The sequence below is a fragment of the Uranotaenia lowii genome, chromosome 3 (assembly GCF_029784155.1).
Source record: "Uranotaenia lowii strain MFRU-FL chromosome 3, ASM2978415v1, whole genome shotgun sequence".
Classification (NCBI taxonomy): domain Eukaryota; kingdom Metazoa; phylum Arthropoda; class Insecta; order Diptera; family Culicidae; genus Uranotaenia; species Uranotaenia lowii.
The window spans coordinates 150,169,883-150,196,965 of NC_073693.1; the positions used below are offsets into that span (position 1 = coordinate 150,169,883).

The following is a 27,083-nucleotide window of genomic DNA, read 5'->3' on the forward strand; positions in this document are numbered from 1 at the left end:
TTTATTCATAACAACCGAAGCAATTGCTTTAAGCGACTGCTCGACTGCTTGATTTAGTTTAGCAAAAGCAATTACTAGGTTTTTTTCATACCACCCAATAGCTGATCGATCACCACAGGTCCGCCGCCATTGTTTGGCGAATCATCAAACTGGTCGTTGTTCTCGCCCGAGACCGAGTCGGGAAGCGGCAACCATCTTCAACCAACGAGGAAGGGCCTGCGGTCGTTTATTTGGGTTCTGCGGTTGACGTTTTTTTTTGGAGGATAAACGGAGGACCACGTGGTTGGAGCAGTCCATATACACTGTAAAAAATACCACTCTAATAAGTGCTAAAAACAATTGTGAGTTCTTTTTTATTTCTTTTTTCACTTTTTCTTTTTCTATCATATTTCCCTTTATATATATTTCGATAATTTTGTGCTTCGCTTATATTTTCAACACGGAGGGCATTCGTGTTCCCGTTGAGAAATATGAGCGAAGGCGGGGGGTTATACCCTCCAACTGGGGGTGATGCGAATATCACCTTTGAAGATGAGGAGCATCTGGAGGATTCGGCGGATGCTGGTCCTTCAGATGCAAATTGTTCTCGGATGGATGACAATGTTGCATCATCCTCAGTCGAGAGTAGAGTCACCCGGCTCCGACAATACACAGAGGGCTCATCTTCCTCTGGGCCATGGGTGGTTTTCATCCGGCCCAAAGCGAATGGTAAACAGCTAAATGTGGTACAGATCACCAAAGATCTGGCGAGGTGGCCCTCTGTAACCAGTGTTACGAAATTGCGTCCGAACAAGCTGCGCGTTGTGGTGGCTAACTGGAAAGCCGCAAATGAGATTGTGGCCAGCAAATTCATAAACCTACACACTTAATCTTTTCTCCTGTGGTCGGGGCGATTTCGTCCTGTATTTTCAACAGCTGAAATTACAGGACGATTTCAGGACAGCAAAACACTACAGGAAAACAACTGTCAAATTGCCCCGTATGTTCGAAACGGTTTTTCCCTGTGACTTTCAGGGACTTTTTCCAATTATCCTGTAGGCTCAAGACTGTTTCTTTCCGAATTATACATACAGTTCAGGTTATTTATTTTCAAGAAAAATAATCGCAAATATTTTTTTTGATTATGTTTTATTACCTTATACCATTACCATAATTCAAATAAATACATCACTGTTCATATTAGTGCAGTCTGTTCATTTGTAGCTGATGATGTTTCAGAGCAAAAATCAGGCGCCATCTTCGTCGACCCTTTGGCGAAAACGATTCGAGCAGCTCCTGCTGTTTGTATTCGGCGACTTCATTAGCCCCACTTATTTCGGCCATATCTGGGGAAGCAAAATAGACAAATGAGCATCAATAAAAGCAATAAAAGTATCTGAAAAAACTTACTTATCTAATAAATCTCTCCCTCGTAGACATGGGCAGTTCCTATGGTGGCTCTTGTTGCATGGATTTGTCCCCACGCTTCCAACCGGTCAAGTTCGCTTGGCTTGAAAAAAAACGAACAACCAAAGGGACCGAAAAAAAAACAATAAAACACGTGTCATTTAAACAGTGATACAGGCGATTGTTGCCTTGAGATTTATCGAGCTCCTGAGCACTCGAAGCAGAGTTCTTTCGAATTTCGGGAGAAATTGAGTGCTACGAAAATCGTTTAGCTGTCTCCCAGTGCTACAGGAAAACCTCTTGTTTTTGACAGTTCAAGTGTCATTTTGAGCCGTTTTCCTGTAATTCAGAGAATCGTGGTTCCGAGCGGAATATTTGCAATCTTAGTGTGTAGAATATCACGTCTACATCCCGTCTCGAAACGTAGAGATCGAGGGCGTGATCACTGAAATGAGCCTACAGGCGGAGTACGTTAAATCCAACGGCGTTGGTAAGTTTAGGAGCCTTGATTCGACTTCGGTCGATATCTTGGATTGTCGCCAACTCCAAACTGCCACCGTCGTGAATGGAGTTAAAAAGTACTCCCCTTCGGCCTCATTCCGTGTGACCTTTGCGGGTACCGCCCTCCCTCACTACGTTTTGATTGACGGAGTTTTAAGATTACCTGTGCGACTCTTTGTGCCTCGCCCATTGGATTGCAAAAATTGCATTAAGTTGGGGCACACTGCGTCGCACTGCTGCAACAAGCCGCGGTGCCCCAAATGCGGGGAGAATCATAGGGATGGAGCGTGCTCAGCAATAGAACAGAAATGTGTCTATTGCGGGGGCTCACCCCATGAAATCTCTTCGTGTGAGGCATTTAAGAGTCGCTGGGATAACCAAAAGCGCTCTTTAAAGGAACGGTCAAGGCGGTCTTATGCCGCCATTTTAAAGGGCGCGGCGCCCCCGATCCAAACTCATTCGAGTAATATTTTTGCTGTATTGCCCTCTTCTGATTCCAAGAATTTTCGAAGCTAAATATAGACACGTCGATGCTGATAAAATGTACTTTACCGATGGATCACTTATAGAGGAATCAACAGGATTTGGAGTGTTCAACGAAATATATAGCGCCTCTCACAGTCTTCAGTCACCATGCTCTGTATATGTAGCGGAGTTAGCAGCTATTCACTGGGCTTTGGACAGTATCGCATCACGGCCAGATGGACACTTCTATATTGTAACGGATAGTCTGAGCTCTGTTGAAGCAATTCATTCTATAAAACCGGGAAAGCACTCGCCGTACTTCCTCGAGAAGATACGAAATAATTTGAGTGCTTTATCAAAACGTCGCTTTACCATCACCTTTGTTTGGGTTCCCTCTCATTGCTCGATAGTGGGCAATGAGAAGGCAGACTCTCTGGCAAAGGTGGGAGCGATGGAAGGCGACACGTATCAACGTGAAATCGTCTTCAGCGAATTTTACTATTTGGTGCGAAGAAACTCTCTTGTCAACTGGCAGCGCAAATGGGACGAGGATGAGAAGGGTCGGTGGTTCCACTCGATTATCCCAAAGGTAAGCCTTAAACCATGGTTCAATAGATTGAACTTGAGTCGGGATTTTATTCGTATATTTTCCCGTCTCATGTCCAATCATTGTTCCTTAGACGCGGTACTCTATCGTTTTGATATTGCTGGCAGCAATCTATGTGGTTGCGGCCAAGGTTACCATGACATCGAGCATATTGTTTGGTCGTGCGAGGTCCATCTTGTCGCTAGAACGAATTTAATAGACTCCCTAAGGGCCCGAGGAAAACCACCCTATGTTCCAGTGAGAGATGTGCTGGCTGTGATAGACTTGGACTACATGTTCGAAATATATCTTTTCCTAAAAGCTATTGATCTTCGTCTATAATTCTTTTTATTTTCACATTTCCCTACCCGCATGGAGCAGTATTATACAATGACTATTCCCATAATCTTCTTTCCTAGACACTCAAAAGATTACTTCTATAGTTTTGGATTATTAATGTAAGATAAAGCTTATCATTTTTTCATGAAATGGAATCGTTTGGACGCACTTTACGATACAGTGAAAGGGTCGTTAAGTAGAGTAACCATTCATATTTTTTGCTTTTTTCTAGACTTTCTCTGGATTGAAAATCATACATGTAATCTTCAATTAATCATTATTTCGAATCATTTCGACGATACGGTATTTCTTCGAGCTAAGATAATACGATATCAAATCAAACGCAATAGAAGATTCTATGGATAGTTGTTTCATGATATATTTAAAATAAAAAACAGGCGTTTCGGTAATAGGTGGCGTTTTATTGATATTTATTTAAAAAAAAATCTCAATTTACCAGAAATCCAATCAATCAAAACCCAACATAAGCAATTTATTTGATGCGCAGGAGGTCATCCGTAATTATGGTCGGTGAGTTCCACATCTTGTCCACTTGTTTTCAGCACCTGACGAATGATATCTGGAAAGAAAACAGAAAGACTGTTTTATTGATATTATCAATCATAATACAATCTCAGGTTAAATTAATCATGAAACTTTTAGTTGTGTAAAGTTTTTAACGTTATTTTAATTACTCCTAAAGTTTCTTATCCTTTTTTATTTGAAACTTAATATCATTCCAAGAAGAATTAAAATGAACGAAGTTACCAATAGAACGAAATTTGTCGTTTCATTCGAAAAACATAAATATTTCAATAAACTTAAATTTCAAGCTTGTCTTCATATAAACAGATCTATAACTTCATCAATGAACAGAAAATATTTTGAGGATTCTCAAACAGTAACCACTTTCAATGGTTTTAAGAGGAAATCAGAAAACAGATTGCTCACCTGCGCTTATCAATGACGCTTGCCATGTTTCATAGTGGATGCTGATCTGATTTGGCATAAGGAATCTATAATCATCATAAACCCGAGTCCTTCTCTCTTCTAGCTGATCATATTCGGGAATCCTGATCCAAGACTGGTGAACGAATGAACTCGAAGTCATTTTCTTCCTTGTGTTCCGTTTGAAGTTCAAGTCGTCCAAAATCGGTAACACAAAAATAATGTTTTAGGGATCTGAAAACATATGGTCAAAAATAAAAAATTAATTAGAAAACACGTTATTCTGGAATCGATATGAATCGATAGTAAGAAATTAATATTTTAAATTCGATTGATTCGATCTCAGGTCGATAAATTTAAAATTTCTAACTTAAAATTTTGTTAATAAAATTGAATTATTTTTTACCTTTCTGTGTCTCGAAATATCGATCGAAATCAGTTAGATATTGGCGATAAATTCCGTAGTAGCAAATAATTCTCGGCTAATTCCGGATCAACAAGATTCGTGACTGCTTAATCGTGTTGCGTTGTAAAATTCTTGGGATATGTTCAAAACACCAGTTTAAGCACCAAATTACTGAAGAGGTGAACTGCTCCGTCACGCGAATCTGCCAGGTTGGATTCTTCATATCGATTTGGAGCTTATTTATCGCCAATTGCCAAATCTATTTTTCTCTCCTGCAGATTGAAGGAAGATTCTTTAATTCGTGACAGAATTATTCTTGATCGGATGGTACGACTCAATGTGGTGATCTGGTGATTGGTAAGCGTGGTGTGATGGTATCCGGCCACTGGGAGGGTGTTAAAAGAAACGGGTGATCCTTTACCACCTCTCATGTGCTCAGCTAAAGCATGAGAACAGTCATTCTGTCAATTCCTGCCTAATACAAATTTGTTTTATTCATAGAAATTTGTCATGTAGTACAATCAAAAGATACCCACCTCTATAATGTCACCGATCCTCTCGAATGATTTTATTGTCATGATTAAAATGCCCAGATACATACACCTTAATCAGGTTCCTGACAAATTCGGGCTTCGATGCTTAACTAGAGGCCTGAGTAATGAAAAAAAAAACATTTTTATTAGAATAATGTTGCTTCAAATTATTGATTGAAACTTACGGCATGTACATTGTTGGTGGAAGCGCCGTTAACTGTCCTAGAAAACTTTGGAGTAGTTTTCCACGTAGTCGTCCTGCCTTCTGGGAAACAGAACATTGCTGCGGGCTATTTACATCGTATTCTCGAAAGCCACCATGGCTACAGTCTCATTTGGTATTAGCGGGTTTAAGTAATTTCATTCCGCAGTGTTTTCGCTAGTCTTTGGTGACGACGAGTGGCATGCTGATCGTGTTGCGGAAGTAACGAACTAGAAGCAGCTTTCAGTTGTCAAATTTTCTGTTACGGGTTCCGGCGCTGTTCTAAAGAAAAAAAAAATGACGAAATGAGATGGAAAATTATACTAAACACTGGATACTTACTACAGGCGCACCGAGCATCAGGTTTTTTGTTGTTTCTCAAATGCTGTTTCCTTGTTGGGTTCCGGAGCGGAGCGAAATTAGCTTCATAACCTCAAACTTCCTGTTTCCGCCTCAGCTTCGGCTGTTGGAGCTTTGGTCAACATAATGTTGAACGTACTGGCCTGCACCCTTCCCTGGCCCTGGGGAGAAATGGCCCTAGTTTCACTTCCGGTAGATCTTGCAGAAGCGAAATAAACCAAACAAATGACGATTACTGAGTTTCCCGTCGTTTCGTTAGCTTGCGGTGCACCTATGAGATATTGCAGATGTATTAGCACAGGAAAATAAATTGAATTATAAAAAAGCTAATATATAAAAAAATTACTTAAAACTTACGTTTAATTTAATAATTTAGAAGAAAACGGGAATTTTCGCACCCTTAAATCCTTTTTGTTTGTGTTCTTTCTCGTTTGCTTTGTTTGTTGACAGTGAAGACACATAACACACTCAGGTGCATCCTGAGTTTTATTTCAAGGATTATTACTGGTATCTTTCTAAAATATTTTTTTATCGTTTCAAGCGAAGACACATAAAAATGAAAAAGTTTGTCAAAAATAAGAAGATTTCAGAACGATTACTCTAATAGTCACTATTCATGTAATCAGAACAGAATAGTATTGATGATAAGGTGTATGATATAAGACTATGCGGGTATCTATCTTCTATCTTTTCTTAAAAAGTGAACTAGATATAAGCACACAATTGTTATCAAACAAAATGAGTTTGGCTCCTTAAAGCCTAAAGGTATGAGCCGTTTCAAATAAAGAATTTACAAAAAAAAAAAAAAAAAAAAAATAATCCCTATGTAGAACAATGCTCATTTTTTTCTTGAATACTGTAATTTTTTTTACAGTGGTACCCTACGGGAGCCCAAATCAGCTATCGCAGAAATAGAAAAAAAGAGTGGATCAGCAATAAATTATTCCACTTTCACACACCAAGGCGCTCGGACGTGGCTGATTCGCTTGATTTGGATCATCATACTGATTTTAAGTTCTATCAAGTGATTCTTATTATTAGTGAGTTCAGTGTTATTACGTTATAAGTGAATAATATTGGCTTTTCGACTTAAATTCAATTAATCGTGCTCGCAAGTTCCTGGAAGTATTTTTTCCAATAAAATGTCTGCTTTGACTAAAGGTAAGTGAAGCTTATTATTGTACTGTAAGAATGATATGAAATTTCTTATCAGTTTTCATATGATAATCATTTCGCCTGTAGAGGTAAACCATTTATTTTGGAAGTAGCTCTTAACGCCTGCCGATAACATTGTTCAGTATTTTGAATAACCGGAATATTTACATCTTTCGTAATTGTATGTATATAGACGTATAATATTATGTACCTTCTACGGCTGCTACAGTCATACATTCTGCTCAAAGTCTCTCATGGTTCAAAGTCCGATTGCTCACAACTACTTTTTCAACCAACGACGTTAACTAGTCAGCGTTAAATAGTATATTCAATTGCAAATACCTTTCTGCGAGCTGCTTGTGTAGTTATGTCTAGCTAAAAGTAGGAAGATGCTTATCATTGTTTTTTCGATAACCTACCCATCACGGTGTAATCGTTTATGTTTTAGGAATCTTCATCGTTGGGGCCAAGCGAACGGCTTTCGGGACATTCGGTGGAGCCTTCAAGAATACCAACGCTACTCAACTCCAGACGGCTGCTGCCAAGGCAGCCCTTGAAGCATCCGGAGTAAAACCAGATCAGGTAGACTCGGTTAATATCGGACAGGTCTTGGTATTGTCTTCTTCCGATGGTGCATTCTTACCGCGTCACGTTTCTTTGCACTGTGGAATCCCAATCGAGAAACCGGCCTTGGGTGTGAATCGTCTGTGTGGATCCGGTTTCCAATCGATTGTGAATGGAGCCCAGGACATTTTGCTTGGGGCTGCTAAAATATCACTCACCGGTGGTGTGGATAACATGAGTCAAACTCCCTACACAGTTCGAGGAACCAGATTTGGAATCCCCTTAGGAACCAATCCTCAGCTAGAGGATGCGCTTTGGGTAAGTTTTTTTAATTTGCATATTAACTTGCAAAGAAAAAATAATCATTAAATAACATTGAAATATTGTAGAATGAACAATCTGGTAATTGATATTTTTCCATATCGCATTTATCCAACAGGTTGGCTTGAGTGATTCCTTCTGCAAGCTGCCAATGGCTTTAACGGCAGAAAACCTAGCCGAAAAGTATAAGATTCCCCGGGAGAAGGTCGACGAATTTGCCCTGCGCTCGCAACAGCTTTGGAAGAAAGCCAACGACGCCGGCGTATACAAGACTGAAATCACCCCCTTCAAACTAAAAGTCAAGGGCAAGGAAGTTGAATTCGCTGTTGATGAACATCCCCGGCCACAAACCACCCTGGAAGGACTGAACAAGCTCCCATCGCTGTTCAAGAAGAATGGTGCCGTTACAGCTGGAACTGCTTCGGTATTTTTTTTCCATTTCTACTTGTTGCGTAGTTTTTCAATTAAACATATTCCAGGGTATCTGCGACGGTGCGGCAGCTGTAGTCCTAGCTTCCGAAGAAGCCGTAAAACAGTACAACCTAACGCCTTTAGCTCGATTGGTAGCCTACAGTACGGTAGGCGTTCCCCCGGAGATTATGGGAATCGGACCAGTTCCAGCTATCCAAAATGTGCTCAAGGTGGCTGGTTTGAAGCTGGATGACATTGATCTAGTAGAAATCAACGAAGCCTTTGGAGTACAAACTCTTGCCTGTGCCCAAGAGCTGGGAATCGATATGAACAAATTCAATCTTAACGGTGGGGCCATCGCTCTGGGACACCCGTTGGGAGCTTCCGGTTCACGTATCACCGGCCATTTGGTGCACGAACTGAAGCGTAAAAATCTCAAGCGCGCTATTGGATCGGCATGCATTGGTGGTGGTCAAGGAATCGCTTTGCTGGTGGAATCTGTGTGAATGTAAGAGATTTTTATTTTCTACCATTATGTAATTGTGCATTTTACCTTTTGTTTTGTTATTTACCACTCGTAAGCTTAAAGTATATAACTTTTGGTATAAATGTAAAATTATGATTTACCGAAGTCCGAAATCCGATTTTTTTTATTTTCAGAAAATGTATAATAGTCATGTCTAAAATTGGTGTATCTTAAAACTATTTTTCAATTCTAGAAGTTAATGACTGATGCTACAAATCAGAAAAATTTTGATTTGAACTACACAGCCAATTTTTTAAAATTTTGCTGGTTTTTGTCCCGCTGACTTTCCAGCAATTTAAATTGCTGGAAAAAACAGCAAACGTTAATGCTGGTTTCCAGCAATTCAAATTGCTGGAATATCAGGAATCCAGATTGCTGGAAACCAGCTATTTCTTTCAAAACAACCGGCTATATTTAGTACCAAATTTCTATTTCAATTCTAAATTAAATATTTAATACTGGCTGTGCATATAATGAGCAATGAAAAAGAATTGGTTTCTTCCATTTTTAGATTGTTTTGTTTATTTTCAAGAACGTTTTTTTTTTAATTTTCCAACACTGGCTCTGGAGTGGCAGCTTTGTGCCAGAGTGTTGATCATTCGCTACCTGAGAAAAGAGTTCAGATTAGTATCTTTTATGAAATCTGTCCAATAAAAACTCACCCTTGACTTGTGTCTGGTTGCTAAAATATAGAGGAAAATAAAAATAATTATATTAATCCGACCAAAATTCGTAAAATAAAGTCTCACCTTGCTGCAGCGTACGAAAACAAACAGACTCCAATACACGCTCATTTTTTTCTAACCATTTTTGAATGAAAAATAATCATTTTCTGTGTTTTTCTGCAAAACTGCCAATATGGTTATTTTTCAACAATATTTTATGGTACAATTTTAACCATATTATCAGTTTTCGGGTATTAACCGAAAAAAGGATAAAAATTTAACCTCAATCGAAAAAAAACGGAAAAACATTGTACATTTTCGCCATCGTGCGGTCGTAGCTGCAGTAGAATTTTTCAACAGCAAATTCCGGATTCAACGTGAAGACCAAACTTCTGCATCCATTAACGTACAAGGTAAGTTTTATTTATTAATACTCATCCTTTTTAATGACATTGAACTTTAAAAATCTAAATTCTTTGCAGGATCCGTATTTTCTTCGGAATTTATCGTCCCGTCCTTCCTCGCCAAGGATAAATGGATTGATGCTCTTTTTCGTATGCAGAACAACGAAATGCTGCAAAAAAAAAATTCAAAAACCCCTCATCCGGGTGGAACAGCACCGGGAAGCACCATTTTTCAATCACCTGCTTATGTTTACCGGATGATGATAAGTGTCTTTATGTGGCCAACCAGCAATGGTATCGTCGTACGATTGGATCTTAGAAAAAGCAAAAGTGTCCACCGATTAATGGCAATTTCCTGTCATTTGAAATATCAGGTAGTGTCGGATGGTATAGCAACGGAACCAAAGTTTTGAACGGAACCACTGGAACCCGCGAACACACTGAGTGGCCCTTCGGAATCGATCACTGGAGTTGTTTTTCAGAAGAATACCCATTAGTTGTATTCCTGCAGCGAATTTCGGAATCACTGTAAGTTAGATTTGCTTCCAAAAAACATTTAGATTAATAGAGATTTTTAAATTTTAGGCTATGGTCACGACGGTCACAGCAATCGATGTACTTTTGAGGGAACGTGCTCCACATCTGGAAATTACTTGAAGAAACGCAGCTCGTTTGCAACTGTCTCCCGACAACGGATAGCATCCGAGTGCGTTCAATTGACTGGCGAAGAGGACTTCCTTACCTGTGGAACCGATGGGCCCCTGTCATTGTAGAGTTCCGATAAAAAGAGGCCCCTGTACACGGTTGGATTGGCTGGCCACATCCGCCAGTAAAACCATTCGAAAATGTAAAAAAAGCCATTCCGAAAAGTTCTATCGGAGCAGAATCGGCAAACAAAGTTTTGCTAGGAAATCTCATTGTAGATTACCGGAAAGCGGAGCGGGACCAGAGGAACCAGAGTAAACATGCATGTTAAACAAACAAGAAATACAATATAAAAAAAATGAAAACTCGTATTTTCTGAATTTTTATGTACAATTTTGAAAATTTCCACATTTGCAATTCTGCTTTCCGAATTACGGTTCAAAAATAACCATTTTCCTACTTCTTGGGTGCTGTCTCTTACGATTGAAAAATAACCATATTTGAACTTCTCCCCTAGAAGTCATTTTATGACTTCTCATGGAGAACTCATAAAATGACATTTCCCGGGAAAAGGTCAAAAATGGTTATTTTTGAATCGTAAATGGTTTAATCATTTCTAGCGTGTATGACAACTCGATTGCTGATTTTCCAGCAAACTAGATCAATTGCTGGAAAGTCCACACGCTCTTTTTTTTAAACTCAAAATTAAGTAGTTTTGGCTCAAAACAGCACTTCGGTGGCTTCCCTCAACTTTGAGTTTGACTGGGCAATAGCAAAACTAAGTTCTGATAGGCATACTCAATACTAAGTTCGGCAGCCGAACTCGGATTTATCCTTTTTTTCGAGGGTAGCTGATTTTCAGGGAATTAAAGGATGATTAAAATTTGTTGTACCCGGATGTTGCTGTTCCGGTACATTGCATTGCAATTACAGAGCGGTGGAAAGTTTTGACATTCCTGGTAAAATAAAACTTCCGGATGTTACTTCCCACGGGAAGTAAACAACATCCGGAAGTTTCCGGACATTCCAAGCCGCTCACCATATGATGACAATGACGGACAGAATTTTACGCTGACACGGTGAACATGCATTACATTATGAAGTTCCTTCATAGTCTTCCGGTAATTGTTCCGGAACGACATAATTTTGCGACGTGTTCGTTGGTTGCTGTTCCGGTTCGGACTGAACTCGCTAAGTGTTTTCAGTCCAACAAAGAGAGTTCAATTTTTAGTTCATAAGGTCGAACTCAGCTTTGATCCTTCGCCGAAGGAAAAAAAAGGGATCAATTTTGAGTTTGCAGTTCGAACTCCGTTTTGATCCATCGCAAGGAGGAAAAAAGGGTACTTAACTTTAAGTTGATAGAATCGAACTATGTTTTGAACCTCGGTCATACTTAATTTTGAGTTTAAAAAAAAGAGCGTGCAGCAATTTGAAAACCGATTGCTGATTTTTAAGCAAAAATGACAAAGAACACAACCGATTGCTGAAAAATCCAGCAATTAGAAAACCGTTTGCTGGTTTTCAGCAAAAATTTGGATTGCTGAACATTTCCAGCCATTTTTAATGCTGGAAATCGAGGCAAAAATTTACAGTGTAAGCATATTTTTATATAGTAAAACATAATTTTAGCTCCTGATGAAATGCTTTTTTTCGTTTTCGAGGTATACCTATATTATTCTGACAAGATTAGAACGGTATTTAACGTATTTAAAAAAAAAGTACACAGTTTCTGAAAAGGTATTATTATAGCGCCAGCAAAAGTTAACCTTCCCGCGCCGTTCGGGTCAATATGACCCGAAGTGTTTATTCAATTCATCATAACTCGTGTCAAAAAAATCGGAAAAATCTGAAATTTGGAACAGTTATGCAGAGCCGCAGAAGACACAATCTGTAGTACCAGATAACTTCCGGTGACCACAGGAAATGGCCCCATGAAAAAAACCGATAATATGCCGTTCGGGTCATATTGACCCGAGCTCTTGCGCTCGTTCCCCTGGCCACAAATAATAACCGATTTTGGTGATATTATATTCGTTGTTTAGGTAAATTGGATTATCAAACAATAGTGACTGGAAAGTGCAGGGATTATCATCATTAGTGCAACAGGACCATCAAATAGAAACAGGGCCGTAGGAAGAACCGACTCATGGGGGGGGTTTTGGTGACTAATTTTTACCTATGATTTTTTAACTAAAAACACACGAAATCAAAAAAAAAATTAAAACAAATTATGTTTGTAACTATATGATTGTTCATTTTTAAGTACTCATTAATACTTTTCGTATGAAATTGTAACTTAACAGAAGACACGAATGCCATAAAGATGGTAAAGTGTCATTAATAAAACCTTAAAAAAAGTAACTTTAGAAAAGTGGTCCTTAGCCAGAAGGGTGAGTAAAATTTTTTTAATGAAACCTCTGGGAACAAAATTTGAAATTTGATTTCATCGATAGTTAAAATTTTTGAATTTGTTTGAAAGTCAGTTAGATCAAAGTTATTTGATTTGAGCATAAAATAAGTTCTTTTTAGGGTAGCCTTCAATTTCTTTTAAAAAACTCATTCTATACTCAAATCAAACAAGCCCAATCTTGTAAACTCTTTTGCAAATTCCAAGATTCTAACCTTTAATGTAAATATACAAAATTTTACAAAAAAAAAAACAGTAAGAGATACAAATTTTCGAATCAAATTTGCTTGATACAAACTTGAACTAAATTTTTGATTTTAGTTTGAAATTTGACTTTAAAAAAGCTGCAATATTAGAAATGTTTAACAATTCTACGAAAAAATAAAAAAATTGTGCAGATTTTTTACGTAAAGATCAGGTACATGTTTCTTAAAAAGGCAATATTCATCATAAAAAATCCATTCCATGCTAAAAATCCTGTGGATAATTTTTTTAAATATAACTTGGGATATTTTGCATGAATCAAAACTAAGAAAATTAACTCAAATTTGTGATTTTCAGCTGAATTGTGTGTACAAACTTATTCTGATTAAAAACTTTGAAATCTGGAAATTGAACTGAGAAGCAAATTTTTAAGTTTATATTCTCTTGAATTTCTCAACAATTTTATGTCGATTGAAAAACTCATTCACAAGCTAAATCTTTTTCTGAATTCTTAACCTTAATTCAAAAATTGAATTTTGAATCTGTTTACTGAATATCTTTACGATTTCCGAAATATAAAAAAAAAACGATTTCCGAATCTTAATTCCAAATCTGAATTTCATGAGCCAAATCTTAGAACCCTCATTCATGATTCTATTATTTAAATTCTGTAGTGCTGGTTAAATCTAAATTCATTATTTCAATTATTTATTTTTATTTAATCTGTTCTGTGAATCTGATTTAAAATGTGAATTTCGAATGATGAATCAAAATCTGGTTTTCAATTTTGGATCGCCACTTACAGGCTTTAAATGTTTAAAATTTGTGTTCACTAGAATAAAGTTTAAGAACTTCGAATTTAAATATTAAACAAATTATTAAAATACTGAAAATGCATTTAATTTTCGAAAAACATGATTTAAATTTGATATGAAATTCAAAACGGAATTCGAACAAGGATTTCAAAGCAGCTTTGCATTCCTAATTTTTTATGATTATTCGAACTGAAAATCAAGAATCCTTAACTTGATACAAAATCAGAAATACGGAAATATGTAGAAATACAATTTTAGTTATAGGAACATAGAACCAGAACCTCCAAAATGGGTTTAATTTTAAATTTAATATTCAGAACTGAATTTCTATGAAAAGGTTGCCAAATTGCCCGGTTTTAAACGGATAGGCCCGGTTATTTAATGATAAATTTTGTAAAAGTTTGGTCCGACCCGGTTGCCCAGATTTCATTGGAAAAGCACAAATTTTGCCTGAGTTTGTTCTCATTCTCATTGTTCTCAAATCAAACTTAAGGATAAACAAATTGTGTTGTAATTTGTTTTTTATTTATGCGTCCAAATTTTTTATCGCAAGTTAAAAAAATTGTCATGAAAGGTTTTTTAAAGTTTTTTAATAGATTTTTGATGAGCAATTCCTAGGTTTTAACCAAAATCGACCGGTTTTACCAAATCGGTCGACATTTATGAAATCAAATACCCGGATTTTGCCAGGTTTTTACACAAAACAGTCCGGATTTGTCCGGCCCGGATACGTGCTGAAAAAAATCTGACAACCTCTATGAATAAGTGAGAAAATTTTGAAAAACTGTAGCAGAATTTTGAACTTGAAATGGGTTTTTGAAGTTTTGGTATTAGTTTTCAGTTCAGATAGTTACTCTTGAATATCTTTGCTCTATTATCATAATTTGATTATGAATTTAAAATTTTGAGTGTAGAGTAGAATAGCTCGCTTGCTTTTTTGGACCCTCATGGGGGGGGGGGGGGGGGTTTAACCCCCAAAACCCCCCCCGTTCCTACGGCCATGAATAGAAATCAACCCACGCTGCCTCCTTCCCTCATCGCCTATCAATGGACTTTGGTGAGATTGTTTCATTTTATTTTGATTATATTTAAACATATTTTGTCAATCCTATTTGCCATGTAGGATTTCCCACTAAAACATCCCTTCCATTCCTTTCTGAAACAGCTTTATGGGTCGTATGAGTTCTCTGCACCTAAAGAGTTATTTTTGCTGTTTCAGATAATCCCTTCTATGATTACATTGACTTGTCACGGTGTGCATCATGGTTCCACACTGATCTTCAAGAGCAGCACATGGAATGAATATTGAATCCAGATACTCATTTTGGCATCTTGCGTTGCTCTTGATTATCAGTTGTACCTCGTGTATCAGCCAATGCAAGATGTGTGTAGTCACCATATGCTATGCTATGCTATGCTATGCTATTATATTCGTTGTTTAGGTAAATTAATCTAGTTTCTCAACATTATGAAATAAAGTCAATATGTTTTAGGAAATTACCGGTAATCGATTCCGAATGAAAAAAGTCCAAAAAAGAGCTCTTTTTGAAATTCTTATATCTTCTGAATGATCTATTGTTTTGATCTGACTTAACGATTTTCGAAATTGTTAAGAATTGACCTTTCTATAAATGTATAAATATGTAGGGGTCCAGTGGAAGCTTTGGCCGCTATCCCGGAACTTCCGGTAGAAAAAATTCTTTCTTCAAAAAAGTCACCCAATTTTGGCTTTGCATTGCTGTATCTCGCTTACCAATGGACCAATTCTCTAAATTTAAATTTTAGTTTTTTTCGAAAACTTTATTATTATTTTCGTAGAACATAGTTGGTTCCTCAAAAATCTCAGTTGTTCAGTATATGGTAATGAAACTCACATCTTTTTTATCATTTTTCAAATTTCCCCTCGTGTCGGTGGGTTAACGGGATTTTGTTAGCGTGATTTCTCTAAAATTTGATCTCAAATTGGTCACTTTTTATATACCTAGAGATTCATTAGAATCTCCTCTTTCGATGGACATACTTTTTGTGTGGTGTTTTGAAAATTTGTAGCAACGTTTTTCGAATTTACTGAAAGCTGTCAGATTTCAACCAGTTTGGCCCACGTTTTCAGCAGGTTGGTGTACAAATCTCGCACCCCTCACGTAGCCGCGGGAGAAACAAATCCTTTAGCTCTCTTTTTGTCGCTCACCAAATGCAAACATACCACCCATCAGCAGGAGGAACTGCCGTCTCGCCGCGTTGATTAATTGTGCTGATGCTGGTAACGTAATAAATGTTATATTATTGTAGGTATTGTTTGAATCTTTTTTGATATTTTATATTATATATGTACCTATATGTTTATGGATGGTATTATACATTTTTCCATTATATTCAAGCACAATTTTCTGCAACTGTGAAAACTATTATTTTTATAAAAAAAAATTGTTCCGATTATAGTCGTTTTGACATCTCTATGTGATTCGCGACTTATATAAACGATGCAGTGTGCAAACAGTCATGGAAAAACTTATCAGGTACAACTGTGCTCGATGTTTACTCTTGGGTTCAAACTCACGGATTTCAGATTTCAGATTCAGATTTCAGATTCAGATTTCAGATTTAGATTTCAGATTCAGATTTCAGATTCAGATTCCAGATTCAGATTTCAGATTCAAATTTCAGATTTCAGATTCCAGATTCAAATTTCAGATTCAGATTTCAGATTTTTTATTTCAGATTCAGATTTCATATTTCAGATTCATATTTCAGATTCCAGATTCAGGTTTCAGATTCAGGTTTCAGATTCAGGTTTCAGATTCAGGTTTCAGATTCAGACTTCCTATTCAGATTTCAGATTCAGATTTCTGTTTAAAATTTCAGATTCAGATTTCAGATTTTTGATTTCAGATTCAGATTTTAGATTCAGATTTCAGATTCAGATTTTTGATTAGGGTTTCTGATTAAGGTTTAATTTAGAATTTAGAATTCGTATTTAAAACTTTGAGTTAAAAATTAAGAATACAGAATTGAGATTTTGAAATGTTAAATTAAGAATTTAAAACTTGAAATTTAGAAATTTTTGAATGAAAATACAGAACTTTTGCAAAAATTGTCAAAAATCGTAGAATTTTTTTTCTTCATAATTTTTTGTTCTAAACGCTTAATTTCTCAATTTTATTCTTTATTATGAGCTAAAAATTTTCAATCATTAATTCCACATTTTAAATTTTAAAATTTGTGTTCTAAGTTCTAAATTCAAGATTCTGAATTATTAATCTCAATTCATTTTGATTGAGATTTCAGATTCTGAATTTTGGAATTCGGAATGCTGAATTCTACATTTTGATTTCTGATACAGAATTCAGAAACATATGACTGTATAAAATAAAACGAAATTTTCAGTTCTGAATACTGTTTTGTGAAACAAGGATTATGTATTCTTGACTTTGAATTATGAGCTCAGAGTTCAAAATTCTTAAAAAAAAAATAATATAAGATATGATCTTCCCTAATTTTCAAGTTTCACTTGTATTTTAGATTTTAGAGGAATTGAGTGAAATAAATAAAACTTTTTAAAAATATTCGAATAAAACAAGTAGATGATACAACTGAAAGAAACATTAAAGCACTACATAAGTTATGATAAATATTTATTAGCAAATCATTGACCTTCCAACAATAAAACATTCATTACGTAAGTATCAGCATGACCAAAATCAAACAAAATTCAATCTACAAACCACGTGGCACGGCGATTCCTCCTGTTTGCTGCTGGGAGGTAGGTTTGGTGAGCAACAGGAGAGCTAAAGGATTTCGTTTCTCTTGAGACTACACGGAGGGGTGCTAAATAAGTACGTCAACCGTCTGAAAATGTGTGCTGGACTGGTTGAAATCTGACAGCTTTCAGTATATTGGAAAAACGTTGTTACAAATTTTTGAAAAACTTCACAAAAAGTATACCAATCGAAAGGGCAGATTTCAATGAATCTCTGGGTATATAAAAAGTGGACAGTTTTAGTGAAAATATCCGAGAAATCACGATGACAAAACCCCGACAACCCATCAACCCAAGGTAGAGTTAAAAAATGTCAAAAAAGTTGTTAGTTTCATTCAGAGATACTGAAAAACTAAATTTTTTTAGAAACAAAGTTTGTTCTATGAATATGATAATAAAGTTATCGAAAAAAAACTAAAATTTGAATTTAGAGAAACGGTCCATTGGTAAGCGAGATACAGCAATGCAAAGTCAAAATTGGGTTACTTTTTTGAAGAAAGAATTTTTTCTACCGGAAGTTCCGGGATAGCGGCCAAAGCTTCCACTGGACCCCTACATATTTATACATCTATAGAAAGGTAAATTCTTAACAATTTCGAAAATCGTTAAGTTAGATCAAAACAATAGATCATTCAGAAGATATAAGAATTTCAAAAAGAGCTCTTTTTTTGGACTTTTTTCATTCGGAATCGATTACCGGTAATTTCCTAAAACATATTGACTTTATTTCATAATGTTGAGAAACTAGATTAATTTACCTAAACAACGAATATAATATCATCAAAATCGGTTATTATTTATGGCCAGGGGAACGATAGCAAACTGCAGGTTAAATAGACCCGAAAAAAAATTAACAGATATTTTGCAAACGGCATGGGAAGGTTAAGTATGTACTAGATTGTCGGAAGTCTATGTTTTGCTTCCAGTTCACCAGCGACGTTTCTCAAAATTTGCTTTGAATTTTTTTTTTTTTTCCCAATCATTTATTGTTCAGTTTAAGTTTATGTACATGTTGCTATTATTCAATTGTCAAGTGGAATTCTAATGCATCTACATCTACTACATTGTTGCTTTCATTTATAAAATCAATAAATTTAGCTAAAAGTTTCAATATTGCATTGCGTTTTGCAAGCCCTACTCTACCAAGCAGCGGTGTGATAAGATCATTAACAAAAACTATTTGCTGATTGTTGAACAACAAGTTGATCTTCTGTTGGAGCAAGCGCGCGCCGGCTCTCACTCGATGGCATGAAAAAAATTTGTGTTCCACTGTCTCTACCTGGCCACAAAACTCGCAGTTTTCGTCGGGCACACGCCGTTGTGTGTAAAATAGTTGACGATGGGCTATTTTTTGGTTGGTCCATATGTAGAGCAGTGATCTCACGCTCGTTGATAAGCGAGACGATGAAATATTGCTCCACACTCGATTCCAGTTTACGGCTGGGAAGATCCTCTCTACGCGAGGTTGATCTGTTCGGTCGATGAAAAAAATATTTAAACTTTCTGCTGTCGGGTTCTCGATTATTTGGCTTGGCAGTTGAGGATAGGTGCTAAGAATCATCTTCAGGCAAGGTAGGTCCGGGGGACGAGTTTGAATTCCTAGATTTGCTTGTTGGATGAAGCTTCGGTAGAACGGCATGGAATCAGCTTCACGCATGTGTCTGTTTATAAGCAGTGCCTTAGTTTTTATTGCTGGCAAATGCAGACCAAGTCCACCGTGTTTTTTCTCTCGCGCTAACTGTTGCATGGGTACGCGTGCCGCTGCGCCTCGCCAGATGAAGCTACCCATGGTTGCTGTTATCCTGCTCATGTGTACGCAGTACGGGGAAAGCATGGAAGAAATGTACCATACTCTGGACGAGACAAATGTGTTCAGAAGGATTATTTTCTGATACACGTTAAGGGAGCGAAGCGAGTGAAGCCACACTAGTCGAGAGAAGCTAGTAACGAGGGCATCCCAATTGAGCCGTATCATATTGCGTATAGAGTTGCAAAAAGTAACACCCAATATCTTGGTTGTGTTCATTGTCTCCAGCCATGGGATGCTGATGGGATTCCCATTTACACACCCCACATCTATTGCTGTTGTTTTTGCCAAGTTCAGAATTGCTCCCGCTACTCTCTGGAATCGTAAAAACAGCTCTCGCATGAGATCAATTTTTTCGGCGCTTGTTATTATCCCACTGATATCGTCTGCATAAGCAACCAAGAGATCGGAGCCACAGACCACCTGTAGCTGCCGCAATAGTGGATGGATATAGAGAACGAACAGATGCATGGAGAGAGGATCTCCCTGTCGCACCGATCGGCCAATTGGAAAAGGAGCGGAGAGATGCCCATTTATCAACAGTCTCGAACTGGATTGCGCATAAATACGCGTCAGCAATTCTACTAGGCGCGCGTTTATTCCCAAGCGTATCATCGTGGTGAAGAGATAACTGTGGTCTACTCTGTCGAACGCATGGTCTAGGTCGAATGATATCAACTTTCCCCGTTCTTTTCTGGCGGTTAGTTGAGCTATTCGATCCTTCAGAGCCAACGTGGCTTGGAAGATGTTTCGACGATTGTTGGAGCACTTTTGGATATCACTGAGCACATGGTTTTCTTCGAGCACATGGTTCAGTCTCTCTTTGAGTATTCTCGCGAGTATTTTATAATCACTGTTTAGCAATGAGATTGGACGGAACGAGCCTGCATTGTTCCCAGACCCTCGCTTTTTCACTAGAACAATAACACCGTCGACGAATTGTGCCGGAAAATTACCACTTATTGCTTCATTCATCACTAAGTTTAATTCACGATGAATCACGTCAAACGTTTTTAGGTAAAATTCCCTGGGAATACCGTCTGGTCCCGGGGATTTTTTCGGTGAACTGAATTTAATAGAGGTCAGGATTTCAGTGGTACTAATACTGTTCATGCAGGCATCGTTTCGTTCATTCTCGTCTGGCACTAATTGAACACAGGGGAATGTTTGTTCGTTATGTTGATCTTCCATAGGAACATGTGCATATAAGTTTTTGAAATACTCAACCATGTACTCTTGTATTGCCATTGGATCTTCTAACACTTCACTTTCTTCGTTTTCCACTTTTTCAATCGTCGTTTTCTTCCGTATTCTTTCTCCAAGCTGGAACGTTGAGAGTGGCTCTCCGGAAACGTAGGTTTCGTTTGCCCGCACAAATAGTGCAGTGAAACGACGCTGGTGTGCCAGCATCTCTGCCTTGATTCGGTTAATATTTTGGATCTCGTTGGGATGTTGGTAGTAGCGTTCATATGCTTCTTTCAGGTACATGTACAGCCGCTGCTGTTCGCAATGGAAACTTTCGAATGCTTCTCTGGATTTCCATTTGAAGAACGATTTTATTTTCCGTTTGGCACACAGAAGCCACCAGTCCATCCAAGATCGGTAGTTTTGCCGTTGTCGAGTCCAGAATTGCCACCTATTCCGGAAATCTTCGACACATTCTTCGGTTAAAAGATGAGGACGTAGGGACCAAAATCCTCTGCCGGGGGATGAGTGAGGGAGCGGAATGCAAATTCGAGCTGTGACGGCCATGTGGTCAGAAAAACAGCAGACGTGCACATCAGCTGTTCTCAACTGGTTCAGGAGGCCAGTGCTGACGTAAAAGCGATCGAGCCTGGATGTGGAGTTGTGTGCAATGTAGGTATGTCCTGGGATGCCGGGTCGTAGTGCTATCCACACATCATGTAGCTGAAGCTGTTGGATTGTCGCTTGTAATGCAGGGCTCATATTATATCCCGTGGCATCAGATTGTCTGATGACACAGTTAAAATCGCCCCCCAGGATTATGTTGGGGGTTCGATGTCGGAGATGGTAGGCGATAGTCTCGTTGAAAAACCTCTCCCTGTCATTTCGCATTGCTGTACCAGAGGGTGCATACACATTGCAAATTGTAGTGTTGTGTATTCTCACTGCGACCAATCTGCCATCAGTACTTTTCTCTGTGTGCGAATATCGAATGTGCTCTTTCAGTGCGATTGCCGTTCCTCTTCTGTTGTGGTCTACGTTTGCTATTACATTATAGCCTGGGATGGAAAGTTGCTCGCTGTAAACTTCTTGCAGAAAGACGATGTCAAGGGCCATAGTTCGGATGAATGTTCGAAGCGCGTTTAGTTTGGTAGTGTTGGTGATTGTGTTGATGTTTATGGTTCCGAAGTTGCAGCTGATCATAGCCATCACATGCAAATATCCTCCTCCTGGGTGGATACGTTACCGTCGACAGCTGTTTTCAACTTTTTACTTGGTTGATTTTGTTTCACTTTCTTCCTACTGCTGCTAGAAGAGTCTGAGGAAATCGATATATCGGATTCGTTTCCATCAGTTTTGGTGCGTGTGATGTCGTGGCTTCTTAGCTGGATCGTAGAGGTGGTGGCGGTGGAGGTGGTCGGTTTGGCGGGTGGTGGCATGAGTGGTTGCTGCGATTTCTTCGTAATATCGAGCTGCACTGGCTTATCCACGACAACGGACGGAGCCGTAGTTGGTTGTGTGTGTTGTTGTCGCTCTTGAACGCTTGTTTTGGCGCTCGGAGCCTGTACGGGACGTGGGTTAGCAGCGTGGGTTGGGTTTGGATGTGTGTTCATCTTGGTAACGTTTGCATACGTTTGGTCTGCAGCCAGTTTCTGGACAAGCAGTTTTTTGTTTTGTATACACGGAATACCCGTGTGTACAAATTCCCCGCAATGACCGCAGGTCTGCCGCTGGCCTTTGTAGATCAGAGCAGTTGTTTCTCCACCAATTGAAACATGTGATGGTATGTTTCTCAACACTACCATGCGAACCGAACGAATTCCTGTCGGCGTACCACCGAAAAACAGCTTTTCGTCCCACAATACATCTCGGATTGTGAGAACTTCACCGTAGGCTTGCAAGAAGTCAGCAACTTGCTGGTTGGTGATGGAGCGAGTAAGGTCTAACAGCCTCACTTCCACTGCTCCATCCTCCATTTCGATACGTACTTTGTACGATTTCCCGTTGTAAACAAGGGAGTGTTTGTCATCGTGATCTTGTACGACACGCTGAGCGAGTTCGAGGTCAGTGACCTCCACGTAAAAACAACCAAGGCGGCGGTTTGGTTGTATTAGTAGGACGTTTTCGCGCTTCAATCCAAGCTCATGAGCAATAAATTTATGCACTTCTTCGTGGGTAGGTGGCTTTGGAGCCAACGAAAAGTCTATACGAAATGTGTTCTCGCGGCGCCCCATCGCGAAAACACCATGCGCGGCGGCACTTGGTCCCCGACGGATTTCCGATAGAAAAATGTACTTTGAAAGTAGTCCGTGTTCGACTTCCGATAGCAACGATAGAAAAACCGACCGTCTAGCTCGGAAGTTGAGCGCTAACTAGCACAATATATAAAATCCCAACACATTAATTAATTAATTAATTAACCATTAATCAAACCATTTTTATTCATCAGCTTCAAAACTTTGACGAAATTTGAGCGACTCAATACGCCTGATCATGCAAGAATTTGCCAGAGCAAAACAAAACCTAATTAAATCATTGTTTAATGCAAAACAAGTGCTTTTCAGAATCAAACAAGTTTTATCAAAAATCACTTAATAAGAAAGTAAAATTTTGAACCTTCGCACTGGTCGGTAGGTTGAAGAGAGAAATTTGACGTTTGAAAGATTTTTTTTCTTCTTTTTTATTCAGTCTTCCTCCCCCAGCATTTTAGCACACCACTAGCAAGAATTGGTTTCTGTCTAAACTGATCTAAACTTACTCAATTTTTAAATTTTGGGTATAGGCGATGGAAGCGGTGCCGAATTTGGGTGATGGTTTTCCACTAGTGCAAGTGGGATGCAGCTAGAATTTCACCCAACTTTTGACAGATCTTTACGGGTTTTTCTTAAGGAGGGAAAGAATAACTTTTCGATTCCATCGCCCATTCTAGATTGTATGCAGGTTTGTTGCATATAAGCTTTTTTTCGAATTGTTCCTCCTAATTGAAAATTTGAATTATTTCTTATTATCCCTCCCTTCGTGATGCTTCAACTCCAAGAGACAAAAAAATTTAAAATTTTTTCCGGCCTAACTAATGCCGTTTTCGTTTTCTCCATTGGCGCGGGGCAAAACTTTTTTCTAAATAAACAAACAAAATCGTCACCCGCGACGATGCAAATATATGGTTGCTATACTCGCCCTTATGCTTACTCCTAACACTGACAACTTCTACGGTTTGCAACCGCCTGCTTGAGGTTCACACCTCGGGTAAAACTGGTGGACTTCTGAATTCATAGACGAACACAATGACAGCAGTTTGGGCAAAACTTGTAGATATCTAGGTTGCCACTGCTAATAAACGAAAAAACTATAAGAGATTACCTCAAACACGATGCTGCAAAATGGAAGTTGAAGAGTTTTTTCAGGCATGCTTGGATCACAAATACTTACAAATAAAAAGTCGTTGAAACGATCAAACCAGGCCCTGGCAATTTCACTTTCAATCGTATATTGTCTACATTCGGTAAAGGATGATAGTACAGGGTTTTTCCGGAAAGTAATAGGACTGATTGTTTTCCTGTACGGAAAAGCGCGCGCGCCGGCTGGATTAGGTAGAAGGCGTTCCTAGCTATCGAACGAGTGACTGTTCGGTTGTCTCCTAGCAACTGGAGAATCAGGAGAGCCAATTTCGTGCAACGTGTTTCTGTGAGTGGTGTAAGCCCAAAATGCAGCGTTCGTTAGACCAGATGTACGAAATTTTGTGTGAAACTCGGTAAATCTGCAACAGAGACGTTTGAAATGATGATTGAAATGATTAACACCGACAATGTGTCGAAGGTCTTTCGCGGTCTTCATCGCAGACCTCTTCCCGGCTCTCCGAAATGGCTTGGTGCCAGCGAAACACACCACTTCTTGCTAAAGCAGCATCAGTTGTCAGTCACACCGTTAACCGCGTTGTTTTTCCTGTCCTCAACCGCTGCCTTCTACCTGCGATAGTACCCAAGCAACCAAAAGTTCGGATAACATTCCTCTATCAGGTATGATCAGCTTAATCAAGTATACTAATACAACTTCTTTTCAGCTCAATTTTGAAGTAGTTAAATAAACTTTAAAGTTGACAAAAATTCGCATAAATCGCCAAACAACTTCTAACCAGCTTCAAAATCCACTTTATAAGCATATATTTCGCTCCTTCAATTGCCTTCTCAATTCCGCTAGTTTGATTCATATTAACCATCCATATTTGTTAATAACTCACATTACATTTAAAAAACATGGTCTTAGCAAGCCTCGAACCCGAGCTCACCGCTTGGAAGTCGAGATCCATACTTGCTGCTCTATATGAACATCATGAGTATACTCATATATGCAACGATTTTACTCGATGTGATGATTTTCTTTAAAACGACTTTCAGGTTCTTAATTTCTACTTAATTCCCACTTTCAAGTTGTTAAAAAGTTCTTCCGGAACTAAATGTGTACTTCACATTGTTGTTTCCCAAGTAACGATGTGTTTATTTATGCAAACACGTGTTGAAGTTCGAAAAAAGTAGATTTAAGCCTTTAAATGTACTTCAAAGTTTCTATAACGAGAAGTTGCTTTTGAACGTCCGTTGGAACTAATTAAAAACTTTCAAGTTTACAAAATAGTATAACAGAGATTTTTTACGAACTATTAAGCTGTACAACAAGACTTGCACTTGCAACCCTTTGATAGCTACTTGATTTTGAAAAAAATGTGAAGTACGTAACAAGTAGTTTGTTTCTCTTCATACAAACTTCAAAGTTCCCAAAAAGTAAAAACAGAAACCAAAACAGTACTTTAAAGCTTTTTTTGAGTATTGGCTGAACTTGATAAAGAATGAAGTTCCATGGACCTCGAAAAAGCATTTTGAACAGCAAAAAAGTTCCACAGAACTTTTGTACAGCTATATATGAACTTATCAGTTCGTTCCTTAAGTGATATTCGAACTTTTGGTTGCTTGGGTATGGCCCGCTTAAGAGATCACCTCAAACACGATGCTGCAAAATGGAAGTTGAAGGTTTTTTTTGCAGGCCTGCTTGGATCACAAATATTTACAAATAAAAGGTCGTTGAAACGATCAAACCAGGTCCTGACAATTTCACTTTCAATCGTATGTTGTCTACATTCGGTAAAGTATGATAGTACAGGGTTTTTCCGGAAAGTAATAGGACTGATTGTTTTCCGCCCCGACTGTACTGTACGGAAAGTGCGCGCGCCGGCTTGATTAGGTAGAAGGCGTTCCTAGCTATCGAACGAGTGGCTGTTCGGTTGTCTCCTAGCAACTGGAGAATCAGGGGAGCCAATTTCGTGCAACGTGTTTCTGTGAGTGGTGCAAGCCCAAAATGCAGAGTTCGTTAGACCAGATGTACGAAATTTTGTGTGAAACTCGGTAAATCTGCAACAGAGACGTTTGAAATGATAATTGAAATGATTAACACCGACAATGTGTCGAAGGTCTTTCACGGTCTTCATCGCAGACCTCTTCCCGGCTCTCCGAAATGGCTTGGTGCCAGCGAAACACACCACTTCTTGCTAAAGCAGCATCAGTTGTTAGTCACACCGTTAACCACGTTGTTTTTCCTGTCCTCAGCCGCTGCCTTCTACATGCGATAGTAGGGACTTGGTGTTCACTGCAATTTTGGAGGACTTGCCGTAGTGTGAAGATCTGGTCCGTCGTAGATCGTCGTCGATGAGGCCGGCCTGATTGCTTCCCACGAATCTGTTTACTTGTGGCGTTAGGCAGCGGAGTGTTAAACAGGGAGCACTTTCGGATGGAGTGGAAAGGAGAGAAAACAACCAACACGTTCTGTAGTTAGAACTGGAATGACTTTATTGCAAGCAAACACTTTCTTTTACACAAAGTAAACTCCCAGCGTTTTACTTTAACCTACGTGTGTTGCACACATTCGCCAACATCGGCCGAATGTCAACACGGAGTAGGATTTGGATCAACACTTTGTAGGCGGCATTGAGGACAGTGATCTCTCGGTAGATCTTACAGCCAAATTCGTCGCTCTTCTTGTAGATGGTGGGATACTCCTCCTTCCACTTCTCCGGTAGCTGTTCTGTGTCCCAGGTCCGGACCATCAACTGGTGTAGGCAATGGGCCAACTTGTCCGAGCCCATTTTGATGAGTTCAGCTATGTCGCCATCCTTTAAGCCGATTTATTGCTATCCAGCTGACGAATGGCTTCCTTAACTTCACTCATCGTTGACTACGCCGGCGGTGTAGCTTCCCCCACCGTCTTGGTCTCCTGCATGTGCGCCGTTCAGGTGTTCATCGAAGTGCTGCATCCACCTTTTGATCACCAATGCTTCGAGCGATTGCGCGTAGTCTGCTGCGACCTCAGGTTGCTTTAGTCGTGCGATATTTAACCGAGACGGGAGTCGGTTTCGTATGTTGTTCACTACACTGAGCCGTTTTGGGCGCATCTTTACCAACACCAGATAGTGGACTGACTGGCGCTTCGAAAAGATGTGACGTCGA

General features: G+C 38.7%; 1 protein-coding gene and 2 long non-coding RNA genes across 4 annotated transcripts; 1 reads left to right on the forward strand and 2 right to left on the reverse strand.

Moving 5' to 3' along the window:
* Nucleotides 1–3,678: 3,678 nt before the first annotated feature.
* LOC129756947 (uncharacterized) lies at nt 3,679–6,157 on the reverse strand. Of its 2 annotated transcripts, none has more exons than XR_008739576.1 (7): nt 6,084–6,157; nt 5,709–5,997; nt 5,350–5,643; nt 5,168–5,282; nt 4,632–5,106; nt 4,229–4,459; nt 3,679–3,857 (listed from the first exon to the last, which is right to left on the reverse strand). It is a non-coding gene; the product is annotated as an uncharacterized LOC129756947 (long non-coding RNA). The 2 variants fall into 2 exon arrangements; XR_008739575.1 differs by having other exon boundaries at nt 5,350–5,648.
* Nucleotides 6,158–6,656: 499 nt separating this feature from the next.
* On the forward strand, nt 6,657–8,786 carry LOC129756945 (3-ketoacyl-CoA thiolase, mitochondrial). Its single transcript, XM_055754018.1, has 4 exons — nt 6,657–6,887; nt 7,330–7,763; nt 7,885–8,190; nt 8,246–8,786. Exons 1-4 carry the CDS (start codon nt 6,869–6,871, stop codon nt 8,681–8,683), a joined length of 1,197 nt encoding a protein of 398 aa, XP_055609993.1. The 5' UTR covers nt 6,657–6,868; the 3' UTR covers nt 8,684–8,786.
* Nucleotides 8,787–9,196: 410 nt separating this feature from the next.
* LOC129758228 (uncharacterized) lies at nt 9,197–9,492 on the reverse strand. Its single transcript, XR_008739919.1, has 3 exons — nt 9,453–9,492; nt 9,366–9,385; nt 9,197–9,309 (listed from the first exon to the last, which is right to left on the reverse strand). It is a non-coding gene; the product is annotated as an uncharacterized LOC129758228 (long non-coding RNA).
* Between the last annotated feature and the right edge of the window lie 17,591 nt (nt 9,493–27,083).

What these genes read in the sequence shown, in the direction of transcription:
- LOC129756945 (XM_055754018.1), top strand. An exon ending in AGCTAGAGGATGCGCTTTGG is followed by an intron (nt 7,764 to 7,884) that starts GTAAGTTTTTTT and finishes TTTATCCAACAG; the next exon opens with GTTGGCTTGAGTGATTCCTT. An exon ending in TTACAGCTGGAACTGCTTCG is followed by an intron (nt 8,191 to 8,245) that starts GTATTTTTTTTC and finishes AACATATTCCAG; the next exon opens with GGTATCTGCGACGGTGCGGC.